This window comes from Prionailurus bengalensis, chromosome A3 (genome assembly GCF_016509475.1).
Source record: "Prionailurus bengalensis isolate Pbe53 chromosome A3, Fcat_Pben_1.1_paternal_pri, whole genome shotgun sequence".
Classification (NCBI taxonomy): Eukaryota; Metazoa; Chordata; class Mammalia; order Carnivora; family Felidae; genus Prionailurus; species Prionailurus bengalensis.
The window spans coordinates 79102175-79118274 of record NC_057354.1 but is presented as its reverse complement, the minus strand read 5'-3'; the positions used below and the strand labels follow the sequence as shown (position 1 = coordinate 79118274).

Below are 16100 nucleotides of genomic sequence, written 5' to 3'. Positions count from 1 at the left end.
TCTGTCTCTCTCTGTCCCAAAAATAAATAAATGTTGAAAAAAAAAATTAAAAAAAAAAGAAAATACTACCCTAAACAGTGATGTAACTTAATTTTCCAGATACATCTTTTCATATAACCAAAAAAAAAAACCTAGTGAGTAGGTATATGGTTGTCCTTCAAACTTGCACACTGCACATACACACAAGTGATGCCAAGGTCTCACCTTCTACAGAAAGCCATTTCTCATCTCAGCCATTCACCCCACTGTTAAATCATCTGTTGGGTCAGGGGAAAAAAAAGGTAAGAACAGATCTTCTAGAAGAGCTCTGTTAAAGTAAAGGATAGACTAGAACTCTGGGGTCCTAATCAATTTGTTAAATATTAGAGTAAAAGAGACCTTGGGGATCATTTACTTCAAAGCCTTAAAAAAAAAAAGTTTATTCATTTATTTTTGAGAGACAGAGCACAAGTGCACACAAGCAGGGGAGGGGCAGAAAGAGAGAGAAAGAGAGAGAGAATTCTCAGCCAGCTCCGAGCTGTCAACACAGAGCCCAGCATGGGTCCAGATCCCACCAACTGTGAGATCATGACCAAAAGCGGAAATCAAGAGTTGGAGGCTTAACTGACTGAACCACCCAGGTGCCCCATCCAAATCCTTTTTTAATGGCATACGGAGGCCCAGAAAATGAGTAACTATGGACTAGGTTATGAGAAGTTCCACAGAGCCTGAACCTTTGGAGGTACGATTTATTATAGTACCAGTATCTACCCTGACAGTGATAGATGGGGTCCACCAAAGAAGACCTCTGTGGTGAGCCATGGATGACAAAGGAGACACTGAGACGGGCTTCCCCGGGTGCCCTGGGAGCAAAGCTGACTCCATGGTTGTGTAACATTTCCTCCTCTAGGACTTAAAGATTGATCAGAAAACACCCCTCCGAGTCCTGCATCGGAGGCCCTTGGCTGTGAGAACTCGCATCATTCACTCCATGGAGACGCGCTATGTGGATGAACATCACTTCCACCTCTACCTGAAGACTCAAGCTGGCACGTATCCTTTCGCCTTTCGCCCTTCGCCCAGCAGTAATCTAAGCGGAACCTTAGTGGAAGAGTTCACGCTGCCCCAGAAGATAGGTTCAACTTGATCTAGGAACAATTAGGGTAAGGATTAGGTTGGAGAAAAATTCTGTTTTGGGGTGTGTGTGTGTGGGGGGGGGTCCCATTTAATTTGTATTTTTCAAAATGACTTTTTAAACCATGAGTCAGCAGCCAATAGAGTGTGAACCTTAAAATAGTCACAGTGTCTCACACAATGCCCACTGCATAGTAAGTACTCAGGAAACAGTTCTGATTGATTCATTTATTGATTTGTGTCTTCATAACTTTGCAAGTCGCGTTTTCATAACGACATTTGGGTCCTTTCAGTATTTGGAGCATTTGCCCCAGATTATTAAACACTGATAGTAGATGGGAGTGGCCCTACTTTACATACTGATCTACACTTTATTTGCCCACTGGCCCAAAACAAGAGAACAGTCCACAAATGATCACTTCTTCATATTGGGCTCTGCCTTGTATGGTTTTGTATTAACCCTGAGCTGCTGGTTAAAATACATCTGGCAGTTGCCTTAGTCCTAGCTCTAGTTTACTTTTCAAAAGTGCTCCTAATATTTGTGTGTTTGCTTTTTGTTTTTATATTATTTAGTGATCCAATAGTATGAAGTGATAAAATACTTAACTAGAATAAAACTAACGATCTACTTATGGATCGAAGGCAAAAAAAAAAAAAAAAAGTTATTTTAACCACCAACTAGCATTGTCACCATATTGCTGTAATTAGTCTGTCTCTCTTTCCCCACCAACCTCCTCCCGCACCCTGCCCCTTGACATCCCAGAAGCAACCAGAATTTACAAAGGTGAAATAGGTGTATGTTATTTACTCTTAAAATCTTTTCAACTTTTGGTTTAGATCGAGGGATTGATCTGTTGAGAAGACAGCAGGCAGACCTTTGTAATTCTGTTGTTTGGAGCACATCTGCCTACTGTAGATGGAATGTCAAAGAAATCACTTCTTTTTTGTTGTTGTTGTTCCCACTCTTTTTACCTAATTCCAGTTTAGGTGTAGTGTGCTCAGGTGAAATGCAGTGGTCTTTTGAAGAAACAAGTATCTTTTCAATCTTACTAAAACGTTTTTAGGACTAGCCATGTACCTGAATTTAAGGGATTAGCCAAGAAAGACTACTTGGTAAAGCTTTAGATACCATGTGGTTATACACAGAAGTATGTGGATTTTTCACATACATTGCTCAGTACACTGAACTAGTTCATTTGACTTATACCTCATCCTTCTGGATATGAATAAGAACATTCTGGCCCTTCCAGTTGGTTATTCTGGGGCTTTTTGGTCATGTCCCCTCATCACTGCTCCTCAGAAGTAGCATTCTCTAAAGAAAGTGAGAGAAAAAGAATTATAACTGTTGTGTAATTATGCATTTAGTAAAGAAGGAAGTGACTAGATAATTATATGTCTTATCCTTGAGTCAAAACATTTGGTGAAAGTAGAGTGAATAAACTTTCAGAAAGTGAGGACATCATATCAGCATGTTAATGGTGGAAGTGTTTTATCATCTAAGAATAAACTTACTTTTCCTATTCAAATTATATCAAGTTTTTATACTAAGTGCTGGTTTATAGAACACAACATAACACTAAATGAGTTTTTACTGAATGCTAGCAAAATTATATCTTTCAGATAAATATTTTCAAGCCTGTAGTAGAGTCCTGTGTAAGGAATATTAATATAATCTTAATAAGTAATTCTAGGATTAACCATTGACTTCAAAATTCGAAGACCTATGAGGGAAACACAAAATTGCCCCTTTAAAAGAAGAATTAACCTAATTCTCTTGTTAACCATGCAAGAGTTGCAAACAAGAACTTAGGTCCTTTGATAATCCTTCTGAAGGACCTTTCTCAAGACTAAATTAATATTCTCATTGTCCCTCCCATCCTACTCCTATTGTGTCACTGGGTCACATTACCAGGAAAGCCATCATCGAGGTTACTCTGTGTGTGACCCTGTGGAAACTTATCATTTGGCAGATGCCAGCTGACATTATTGAAAAATGAGGCCAAAAAGATGACAAAATGGAATTTGTGGCAGAGAAAAAATAGCTAAGGTTTTGTTTTACTTAGTATTGAACTACAGTTAACTTAAAAAAATCCATATCCATGGGCCCCTGGGTGGTTCAGTCGGTTAAGCGTCCAACTCTTGATTTTGGCCCAGGTCATGATCTCACAGTTTGTGAGTTCAGGCCCCGCCTGGGGCTCGCATTGACAGCACAGAGCCTGCTTGGGATTCTCTCTCTCCTCTCTTTTTGTCCCTTACCCTGCTCGTGTGCAGGCGCATGCACACACACTCTCTCTCAAAATAAATAAATAAACTTTAAAAAAATGTACATCCAGGGTCGCCTGGCCCGCTCAGTCAGTGAAGTGTGCGACTCTTGATCTTGGGTTTGTGGGTTCAAGCTCTACACTGAGTGTAGAGATTACTTGAAACAAACAAACAAACAAAACTAAAAAAAAAAAAAAAAAAAAATTCCATAGCTAAACTTTGGCACTTGGAGGTAAACTAAAGAAAAAAAGAAAGTCATGACTTTTAGTGCTGAGTCCTGCTGTTGGCTTCCAGGCTGGTGGGAACCAGTTTGCCAGAGCTTCTTTTCTTCTTTTTTTTAATTTTTTTTTTTTTAACATTTATTTATTTTTGAGAGACAGAGACAGAGTGCGAGCAGGGGAGGGGCAGAGTGAGAGGGAGACACAGAATTGGAAGCGGGCTCCGGGCTCCAAGCTGTCAGCACGTAGCCCAACACGGGACTCGAACCCACAAACTGTGGGATCATGATCTGAGCCGAAGCTGGACGCTCAACTGACTGAGCCACCCAGGCACCCCCAGAGCTTATTTTCTAAGACACACATCACTGGTCACAGCTCGGAAATAACCTCACCCTTGTAACATTTCTGCTTTTGTCTGTCCTTTCCCTTTTACCTATCAAATCTCACCAAACAGTTGGTGCTGCATAGCTATCTCCATTGTTTCCTTAAACAAATCCCAGCTACATTAAAGAGTTTGTACATGGAGACTTTGGGAGAACCAAGCCGAACGTTGGCTCTCTAATGAATATGACTGCAGACATTCTTGAGCTGGATGTTGAGGTAAACCATTTTATTGTGGAAATGCCTGTTTGTACATTGAATTCAACAAAGTTCTGCTTTTTTGGGGGGGGCGGGGGGGCATTAAGCCAAACAGGTACCTATCTCTATTCACCGTAATAGGTATTTGAAAATAGTCAAAATCTCACAGTAGCATTGTATTGCAGGGAGGGACTCTTTGGAATTTTTATCTTTTTAAAAAATACAAGGTCTCATTTGTGATTTTTGCAAATATATAGCTAATTTGTTAACCAAGTTGCTTTACATGTGGCATGAGATCTTAAACCCTTAAACGGAGTGAGGAAATGATGCTTAAGAGCCCTTCATATGTCCTTTGGACTCTAGAGAGTTAATTCCCATACCTGTTTTGTTTCAGGAGTTTCAGATTGCTCAGAAACATACATTCAGGACAGGGATAGAAAATGAGATGAGCCAACGATTATTTATAAAAGCAGTTCTGTAAGGGACCTCTATGATGTGGTACAAATTCTCTGCTCTAAGTCTGAATTGAAACACGGTTAAATTCTTAAGTATTTAGAAGAGTGGCATGAATAGGTCGTTCAGGAAATTCTCCATAAGTATTTTTTCTCATTTGAGCATCAGTAGGTATTGAGTCACAAGTTGTGTCTCTGACAAATACCTGTTGAGGAAGGTGGTCCCTCTCCCAACCCACCCCCCAACAAAAACAATTTTAGGAGGCTAGCATTTTGCACCTGGGATTGATGTTATAAAAAGAAGTGGGTATAACTGCCTAGTGTGAAAACATCTATGGTAATCACATGATCACTGGAGCATTAATACCTTACTGGCAGTTTTCTTCAGAGCTTTCAGATTAGATTTTATACAGCTCCTGCAGTATAGCCAGTGACAGCACCTTCAAGGTTGCAGGGAGCCTTCTCATGAGACTTATTTTGAGGAAGACAACCTTTAGTTGGAGAAAATCTCAACTGCATTCATCTTCCTTGATTTCAGTTCTTAGAACAGTTTAGGAATATCAGAGTCACGGGCCAATGTTCCTCATCCCTGTTTGTCCATTGGAATCACCTAGGGAGCTTTTGAAACCTCTCCTGCTTTCAACACATACAAGATCATGGTCTGAAATGTTTAGTTTTCAGGCATGAGAGACAACTCATGAACTTATATATGGGTGTTAAGTACATGGCTGTGTTCTGAAACAGAACCAAAATATCTTGGGATTTCTAAAAAATACACACACACATACACACACACCCAATTTTCCTGATTCTGGTAGTAACTTGTAGATTAATTTAAAAAAATCATGTCTAGTAAATCATACTGGGTTTTAAAATTTAAGTCTCAAAAACAAAACAAAACAAGACATGGGTACAGTGGATTTTTTTTAACTTTCTCTCAAATTAGGCCCTCTAGGGTAGTTAAGACAAGGTGTAATTTCATACTTGTAAAGCCTAGGAAGTGATTGCTTATGTGGAGAAAAAATTGTCTGCTACTGTAATTTCACTATGACTTAAAGGTTTTGTTCTAGAAGAGCCAAACCAGGTGAGTAGAGATAGATAAATTTGATTTTTCAAGAAACAAAACTTCTGAAATGATACTCAATGATCATTTATTCTTTTCTAGTTCCAGGCGCTCTTTCATATTCATTTATTTTTCATTTGGTTGCTAGGTTACAAATAACACTATAAGTGTATAAACTGCTTGAGTATTTGTTAAATGTAAGATGGGAAAATGAAAATGATCTGAAGAGTAAAATTTGCTGAGACTTCCGAGGGAAAGTTGGTCTTGCTCCCTGAGTTTGTTTGCTACTTTACCCATAAATAACATTTAGAAAATTTAGAGGTACTCTAGTCTCTTACTGTTCAAAGGTACAGTTAATAACTGGCTGATAATCAGATACTCTGTGAATTCAGAAACAGACCTTGGGCCCAAGAATCTCAAGGCCTCATGTGGATTTTAGAGTGTTGAACTGTGGTATTTAATGACTGTTCTTCAAATGCAGTTTCTTCTGTTGTGTTATATTAACACTATTAAGTTTAGAAGCATTATCAGCAAATGCTTACTGGAACAGTAATGTTTTAATGTCTTGTTTTCTTCCTTCTAGTCTGTAGATGTTGACTGGCCCCCTGCTCTGGATGACTAGCTTTCAAACTTGGAAACACAGAGTAGGGTTTTCGTGGCACGATGTGGACATCCGTTCAGCATACACTGTATGATGGCTGTTTACTCACCATAACAGTGTCTTGGAAACCATTTGGATCATGTTGATCTATATATTTTAACATTTGTTGTAACATCTCAGGATCTATATTTGTGTATATTTTGTGTTAAATGTTCTAAGGATATCTTATGATTTTTCTTGTTCCCTCTCCAACCCCCACAAGCCAAACTATGAATAATGGAAACATTCTCTTAATTATTCCATTTAGAGAAGTACACAAACAGGATGCATTCTGATAATCTGAGAAGCTAGAATTTCTTTCAGCACAATTTCCCTGCACAAGACATACCACCTTCAAAATCATGTTCTAAATTTGTTAAATGATCTTGACAAAAGATCTAGATTGATACACAGGACAGTATCCTCTAATATCCTAAGATATCAAATGTAAATCTGACATCATTAATATTTTTCCCGGTAAACTTCAAGCAAGCCGTTGTCAACAGAAGTACTCTTTGGTATAATCTGTCACAAATCTTAATGACTTCAAGTTACTATTTTGACAACCTAAAAAAATCAATACCTTTCCTGGGGAGGGAAAGTGAAACTTAGGAATTGAGGTGTACCCTGGTAAGAGACTTCCATAAATCTTTTAAATAAGGAGACACAAGTGCCTTCAGTAATTTCAAACCCAGGGATAAGATTTTGAAAAATTAAGATTGCTAAACAATCTGATATATTCCAGAGTGCTTCAATATATTATCCAATTTCACACATTTGCATCAAGTGGATAGGATTTCATCATTTCCATTTTATAAATATGAAAACCAAAGAATGAAAGTTAAATGATTTGTCTAAAATTGTTAGTTACTTCCTTAGGAGGGGCTAAAACTGAAGTGTCCTGGTCTTTAAGGTCCTTTCTTAATAAACCTTGTTATTGAGCACCCACTGTGTAAAGGAGGCACCTGAGAATGTCCTTTAAATGCACTAACCATGAGAATTGACTTTTAGAATTCAGATGCCAAATCAAGGAGCTTACCAAAAAAATAGCCCAAGTATATTTCATATGATCTCATATGATGACCATTTGTTAGTAAGTGGGTACTATGAAGAGAGAACAGGAAATAAGCCAAACCTAAAGAAAATGGATGGGTCATTAAGAGGAATGTTTCAGCAATCTCATTAAAATTTGAGATTTAAGTATAATTTGTCACCCTGATTCAACTATCTGAGCTTATTTTAAAACACATGTGACTTGGATGGTATTGGATTATTGTTTTCCATCTCTTCATTAAACCTACTTCATAGATACCAAGATGTATTATTCATTTTAGAAATCAGGAAAATTATTTAATTGACATGAAGTTCTGTATGTGAATACTAGCAAAAACTTTTTTCACTATTTTCAATGCCAGAAAGTGAGAAAGGGATAATGGAAATAAACTTCTGATAAACAGGTAAGAAATTTTGTGTGTTTCTCCATTTCTGGGGAAGTTTTGCCACAAAAGATTTAAATAATTTGGGAGATAGTCTTTTGCATGTTTCTTGTGGCTCAGCCTTGAATTTAGTGGAATCTCCAAACTGGAAAAATTAAGAACTTCCTTAACAGATTTCTATTTCTTAAATTTCTATTCCTGACATGCAAAGTTTTAAGCAAAAACATTAGCTGTTTATACTTTATTTATTCCATATGTTCATATATTATGAGACACAGGTTGTTAAAAGTTAACGTTAGGTCTTTGTGTTATGCAGAGCTGGGAATATTAAGTAATGAGTGCTATAGTTTCACTTTTGCCCATATAAAATTATTTTTAGTTTTGTGATCTCCCCTCATAGCTTTGTTTAAATGAAGTCTTTAATAACACTTAAAGAAAGGGCCTATTGTACTTCTTAGTATTTCTTTGTTCCAAATACAGTCTGTGATTTAGTTGAGAAAAAACAACTCTGAATACCTGGAAAAGAAAAAAAGAAAAAAAAATATCCCAAGTAAGGTAACTGGTGACATTAACAAGTTATATGAAATAAACTTGGAAGTTAAATTTCCATTTCCAAAGAGAAAAACATTTTACTTAGGCTGATCTTTTCTTTTGGATCTTTATCCTTGATTATTAAGCCCACGTAAAAAGAATGAGCTTTGACACAAGCTTTTTGGATTTTCTGAAATGGTACCCCCCTCCTTTTTTTTTTTTAAGTTTTTTTATTTTGAGAGAGAGAAAGTACATACAGGAGGGGCAGAGAGAGAGAGGGAGAGAGAGAGAGAATCCCAAGCAGGCTCTGAACTGTTAGCACAGAGCCTGACATGGGGCTCAAACTCACGAACTGCGATATCGTGACCTGAGCAGAAATCAGGAGTCAAATGCTTAAGTGACTGAGCCCCCTAGGTGCTGTTTTTTTTTATTATGGAGGAAAAAAAAAAAATACCACTTTTATGATATTCATTTATTTTCATTTTGAAATAATTTCAACTTTACAGGAAAGTTGCAAGTACAAAGAACCTTTTCCCCCTAAACCATTGAGCCAGTGATGCTTCATCACCCTGAATACTTTAGTGTGTAATTTCTACAAACAAGGACATTCTTCTTCGCCACAACAGAACCATCAACTCAGAAGTTCACATAGATATTACGACTGCGTAATCCACAGACCCCACTTAAGTCTCACCAGTTGTCCCAACGGTGACTTTCACGGGCAAGGGATCACACTTTGCATCTCCACTAATCTGAAAAGTTTGTCTTTCCTTGACTTTCATTACTTTAATATTTTTGAAGATTTCAGGTCAGTTATTTTGTAGATTGCTCCTACATCTGGGTTTGCTTGATGTTTCCTTATTATTAGACTCAGGTTGTACCTTCCTCGCAAGAGTACCATAGGAGATATTATCTTCTTGCATCTTATCAGGTATTCTACAATTTTGATTTGTGCAGTTGCTGACGACTGGATTTTAATCACTTAATGAAGGTAGTGTCTGCCAGTCTCCTCCACTTTTATACTCTTTTTTCCCTTTAATTAATGAGTATCTTATAAGATCATCACACTTTCATCTATTAATTTTAGCATTTACTGAAGATTTGTCAAATACTGATTTTCTAATTTCACCGTTTCTTTTACATTTCTTGGTTACCATTCCACTGAAAGGTAGAAGTTTCCCTTCTTGTGGATTTGTGGCTTCCTGTTTTATTTGACGGGTTATAATTTGTTACTTATGAATGCAAATGCATACACACACAAACACATTACTTTACACATATTGAAAATTGGGAGTTGTATACCAGTACTTCCAATTCCAACCTTATTCTAGTTTTCTCCCTTTTCATATTTGTAATACCTTTCTCTGACAGAAATCTGGCTCCCATTAGCCTTATTTATTTACTTGATAGATCAGTCCCCCTCCTAAATAACCAATCTCCTATTTCTTATTCCAGATCCCAGAAAGTCCCCTCTCTACCACCCTCAAATGCTCTCCTTCAGCTCCACCCAGCAGTCCCACACTAGGACACCACCTTTGCCTCCTGTGGCAAAGTACTTACCTGTACCTTGCTCAGAATAAGTGAATGACTTTTGTCCTGAATTATACAGAAAGGGAGAGAGGCAGGAAATAAGTCAGGAAGGCAGAAAATGAAAATCTTTTAAAAATGCATTTTAGTACTCTACAAAAATTATCATTTCACAGAACAGTTAGATATGCAGGTATATTCAGTTATAGCTTTCCATAAAAATGCCTAATGTTTCTAAGCAACCCAACTACCTTTCCCAAGGAGGATGCTATAAACAACAAAATCTCATCAATAGTTTAAGTCAAATGACAACAAAATTTTAAGTCTTTGAGTTTTTTCCATTTATTACCACGAAAAAAAAAATCACTGTATACAAAGATATTACAAAGGTAATAAAATATTCTGTACAACAAAAAGCATCTTGACATTTTACAAATGATTACATCTTGATGTGACATTTAACATAAATAATTGAATACCTGAGAACTTAACAAAAACCACTTTTTACAGTGCCTTCAAATTTCTTAGAGCCCTTAAAAGGGTAATTCATTAGTTAACACCATTTTTAAGTACATTCTTTTAAAGTCATTTTATTATTTTTTTGAGAAAGCAAAAGAGAGCACAAGCAGGGGAGGGGCAGAGGGAAAGAGAATCTTAGGTAGGCTCCATGCTCAACATGGAGCTTGACGTGGGGCTCGATCCCATGGTGCTGGGATCATTCCCAGAACCAAAATCAAGAGTCAGATGCTCAACCTACTGAGCCACCCAGGTGCCGCTTTAATGCAGTCTTTTAAAACATAAGACATATAAAGGGTTCGTCTAGACATGGTACTTCCAATGAAGTCTCCTGAGACTAAATTCCATAAGTAGATCCCCAAATACTCCCATCTTCTCTATTACTACATTTTATGCAAAGCTACACTGTTTTGATTATGTAATAAGAAAAACAGCCAAGATGTTTACTTTTATCAAAAACACATTTTATTTACTCTGCTGATATCCCTGAAAACTCGATTTACTGAAGCACCATTATTTACTAATTATTATTACTGTTCACACATAACTATTTAAGGAAAAATTTTAAATTCTTTCAATTCTTTAAAATTTTAAGATTCTTTAAACTTTTGAAAGTCCAATCGTAAACTGAAGTGGAAATGAGTGGTAAGTGACAAATGATAAATTCTACCCCCTCTAAATAGATAATTACTAGCAGGTGGTATTTTTTCCTAAAGCTATAGACATTTCGAAATGAAACATATTTAGAAAATCTTTAGGAGAAATGAATGTTTAAAATTTTTATCTGTGTTTTATTTATTAGTGACAGTAGTGGGGACATAAAGGTTTTTTCTTAACCTATACTTTTGTATCATGAAAAATATTACAATTACTTTTGAAATTCAATCTTATCCAATGACTTTAAGTCTGTGCTTTAAATTCTGCTAAGATGTATTAGTTAAAATAGCAATTTGACTAAATCTTAGACAAAGGCATAAGATCAGACACAGACCATATATTTCGCTCTCATTAGCTGCCCACTCCTGGGCTTATGTTAAATAGCATGAAATTTTTTATTCTGTGTGCTACGAAAAGCATCCTAAATTTGCTCTTTTCATACTCAACCCCTGGGGGGGCGGGGTGGGGAAACGATCAGAAATCTTTCAGTGGCAACTTCGTTAGCTATGATGAGGCTCCCTTGTAGGAAGATAGTGCTACAACTCCCAACTCATAATCAACTTTGGCAAATAAATTAAGGATCCTAGAATTTCAGAACTGGAAATGATCTTAGGTTTGCTATATAATAGAATATAGTAGAAAATGGTTCTGTTAAAAGTAAGGCCAAATGAACAGCCTCCAGATCTGGGCACAACAGATGGTCACTCTAAAGAGAAACCCATCTCAGGGTTCCTGCTAAGGAATCTACTCCATAGTTCTCACTCTGCCATATATTAGACAGAAGGAATGTCTGGATTTAGAGATTACTCAGGGCCACAGGATACACATAGATGTTGGTTTATTAATATTTCATTAGCACTACTTAGTTTCTTGTGCATTATTTTATTTATTTAATACAACACATGTTGTGAGGTAGGTAAAGAAGGTATTATCTGCATTTTATATCTGAAGAGAGGCCCACAGAAGGCATGATTTGTTAAATATTGCATAACCTGTAAGTTGCAGAGCTGAAAATTCACACCTAGATGTTCCGACAAAGTCCCTACTCTTTCCATTTTCCCACGCTATTTAACATCATGTGGCAATTTCTTTAATCCCCTATTATATGACAAGTTATTGGGCACTACCGGGCAGCCTAGATCACCAATTCCAAGTCTCTCTTAACATGGACAAATTTTTTTCTGAAACATTAGATTTAAAACTGACAACCCAGCTTTTAGAGAAACCCAGTTACCAATTTAAAAGGCCATTATAATAGTAGGTTCTGATGACAGAAATAAGAATAGTGGTTTTGAGATATAGGTACATTGGAAAGGGCATGGAGGAAACTTCTGGGATACTGGAAATGATTGTTTACATATGTAAAAATTCATCAAGCTGTACACTTAAAACTAGTCCACTTTCTGTACTTTGCAGAGTATTTTACCTCTTAAAAGAAAAAGACTGACATCTGTGAGAGCAGGAGATTCATCTCCATCACCTGTTTCATTTCTAGCACCTAACACTGTGCTTTGCACATTAGACATAAAAAAATGTGCTCTGTGAGGGAAAAAAGGGGCGCCTGGGTGGCTCAGTCGGTTAAGCATCTGACTCCTGATTTTGCCTCAGGTCACGATCTCACGGTTCATGAGTTTGAGCGCAGAGCCTGCTTGGGATTCTGTCTCCCTCTCTCCCTGCCCCCCCCCCCAAATAAATAAATAAACTTTTAAAAATGTGCCATGTGATTTATTACATTAATACTGGAGTGTCTGTGCAAGGGTACGGTGTTGAAGAAACGTGTAGAAGATTAAAACTGCCACACACAGCAGAGAAAAGGAGCCAGGTCAGAGATGTGAAGCAATCCTAATAACTATTAAAGTTTCTACCTAATACAGTTGACAGTATAGGAAGCAGACAGTAAAGTATTTCACAAGCTGGGTAATCTTGGCATCACTGCTTTTCCTACCAGCTTAACCTTTCCCCTTAAAAATCATATCCTTGTCCACATTTTATAATCCTCTGTCAGTTTTATCCTTCCCTCTTTAATGAATAGCTACCATTTATTCAACACCAACGATGCCACGGATGGTGCCAAGTGAGAGTCCAAAAGCCAAATGAGACAAACCTTTAAGGACTGTACTTGACTGAGAGGATCTTGGCGACAGGCGCACGCACCGAGCTGTGTCTCAACTGGGGGAGGACTCAGCTTCACGGAGGAGAAGCCCAGTCTTAAAGGATATGTGTTGCTTAGTTTCTGGTGAGGAAGTTTATTAGTGTAAATGCCTTTTCAAATTCCAAAATCTCAATTCGGAAATTCACTCTATGATAGAAATCTAGACCAGCTGACATAATGAACAGGCTTTAGGCTCCAATGGAAAGATCAGGCCTGTCTAAAAAAGGTTATCATTGCAAATTTTTGTTTTATTTTAAATGAGCAGAGCCATGTCACTTATTTGTCTTCTAATGAGGATGAATATTTGCATGGTAAAATAAACACTGATGATTTAATGTACCCAGTATAAGAAGCAAAATACTCATTAACAGATATAATCTTTCACTGATAAACAGTGTTTAATCTTTCACTTAAATAGATCTAGCTATATAATATGACATATTGATGTAAGAGTTCTCCACATTTTTATTAAAATTAAGATTAGGACATCAATCATATCCTTTACCCATTACTATTTCAAAAAATAAAAAACTCTATATGCTTTTTCAAAAAAAGTTTGTTTATTTTGAGGGCACCCACACGGTGGAGGGGCAGAGAGAGAGAACTCCAAGCAGGCTCTGGACTGTCAGTGTGGAGACTGACACAAGGTTTGAACTCCCCAACCCATGATATGACCTGAGCCGGATGCCACCGGGTCCGCTGAGCCACCCAGGTTCCACCCGGGTGACTGAGCCACCCAGGTGCCCCTATATGCTTTTTAATTTCAAAGTGTCCTCTTCATCTTTGTGAGCTAGTTACCTACTACAAGGCATTAGTAATTCCTTTCTTTCAACTCCCTATATCTTGCTGTTTTCCTTTGTCCCCTTTGCTGTGAACCAAGGTACTTTTCTTTAGCAGGGTGTTTCTGCTGCAAACCCAGTTGCTACTGCATTATGCAATGAAGTCAGAAGCCTGAGCTTGTGACATCAATATAGGTTGCTATGGTAACACTTTCCATAAGTATTACAGGCTCTTCGTTGTAGGTTCAAAAGAGGACTTCGGCACAGTAGCAAAATAGCTGGAGTTATTCAGCCTAAATTACAACAATAATTGATGCAAAAAATGTTTTATGCTAACTATAATAAATACAGATTTTTATATTTAAAAAAAAAAAAAAAAGGATACGTGTTGTTGCCGAAGAGCAGAGGCCAAGTGAGTATGTTAAAGGCATGGAGGCCTGGCAGCCTGAGAGATTTTTCAAGGAATGCCAGCTACATAATAGGGCTTAAGGAGAATGTGGTATTATTGTTAACCACAGTATACAGAAGATTCTTGTTGGGGAAAAGGAATGAAGACCTACGCTAAGAAAGCACTAGGAAGGAAGGAGGGAAAAATGCAAGTCATTTTTATGAGGCAGAATTAAAAAGACCAGATAACTAAGTATGAGTGTGAGGGAGGGAGAAAAGGAATAAAATGTGACTTTGAAGTTCCTATTAACTATTCTGGCTGGCAGGGTAAATGGCAATCCCATTAAGGAAAGTAGAGAATCCAAAGGGGGAGCCAGTTTATAAAGGTAAGTGTGGGCAGCATGAGAGAAAGCTGAAATCATGGGCATTGATGAGGCTACCCAGGGGGAAAAATAGCACCAAATGAGGGCTGGGGATGAGACTCTGGAAAAAATGTCAGCCTTGGAGAATCTTATCTACCACAGAAGCCTGGGAGGAGCATCCAAGGTGGGAGTGGCCAATAGGGAAGAAGGTTATGAATAGGTCAGGCAGAGTGAGGACTGACAAAAAGACACTAGATTTGAAAAGGACAGTGACTGGCCCTTTCCCCAGAATGTTATGAAACAGTAAGCCAAAGAATGGGAGCTGAGGAAATGGGAGGCTGAAAGCATTTCCCAAGCCCAGATGTGAAGGAAAGGGCATGAAGTTGGTAGGAAAGATTTTTGTTTCCTTTCTTTTTAGACTAGAGAAGACATTTACCACATTTATACAAAGAAAACCAGCACTAAATGGTGATATGAGGACACAAAAACAAGATGGGAGATAGAGGACAGTCCAAGGTACAAGTAGAGTTCATTTAGAAAGGCAGAAGGGCACCTTTTCCTTGGAAACTACGTGTGAGAGCATAAATACATTTAGAGATCAAGGAGAAGCAGGCTGCCAAATTCTTTTTAAATTATAAAATAAATTCTAGGGGCGCCTGGGTGGCGCAGTCGGTTAAGCGTCCGACTTCAGCCAGGTCACAATCTTGCGGTCCGGGAGTTTGAGCCCCGCGTCAGGCTCTGGGCTGATGGCTCAGAGCCTGGAGCCTGTTTCCGATTCTGTGTCTCCCTCTCTCTCTGCCCCTCCCCTGTTCATGCTCTGTCTCTCTCTGTCCCAAAAATAAACGTTGAAAAAAAATTTTTTTTAAATAAATTCTACAATCAGTAAATAGCACCTGAAAAATGAGAAATCCATTGGAAATACTCTAAACACAGATGTTGCAGTATCTTAATGGGGCTTACACAGAAAAAAAATCCCAAACTGCGAAACAAGTCAATTGCTTATTTAATGAAAATCCACTTAGATATTCTAACAGTGTTTAAGCTTGCCAGTGCTAATTAATATAAAATTATAGGATTCTCTTTAAAAAAAAAAACAAAAAACTCAGCACCTATGAACCACTATCTGGAGATATCCTGGGTTCATATTTTGAATAAAAAAGGAATTATACCTTCCAAGTTTTCCTTGCTTACTGGTTAAGTACTTCTAAAGTATGCTATATGCTTATGGTTTTTAAAGTTACATAACAAATGTTTTGATTTGAAATCAAATTTCTGAGAAATATCAATGGTACTTGTGTGTTTACTCTTTTTCTTCTGCTTCCTAAACTATCCAGACCTCAAGTCAAGATTTATCTTGCTCGCCTTCTCATTTCCCAGGATCATTCAACTCGGAATTTTTATTTACACGACATCCACACATTTCCCA

The 16100-nt window shown here is 37.5% G+C and overlaps 1 protein-coding gene across 1 annotated transcript in view; it reads left to right on the top strand.

The window, feature by feature from the left end:
- Window positions 1–12032, top strand: part of PUS10 (pseudouridine synthase 10) — a 73840-nt gene extending 61808 nt beyond the window's left edge. The window contains exons 16-18 of the mRNA XM_043603452.1: window positions 890–1032; window positions 4094–4193; window positions 6271–12032. Coding sequence (XP_043459387.1) covers window positions 890–1032; window positions 4094–4193; window positions 6271–6309 — 282 coding nt within the window. The 3' untranslated portion in view covers window positions 6310–12032. The remainder of the gene's footprint in view (window positions 1–889; window positions 1033–4093; window positions 4194–6270) is intronic.
- The last annotated feature ends 4068 nt before the right edge of the window (window positions 12033–16100 follow it).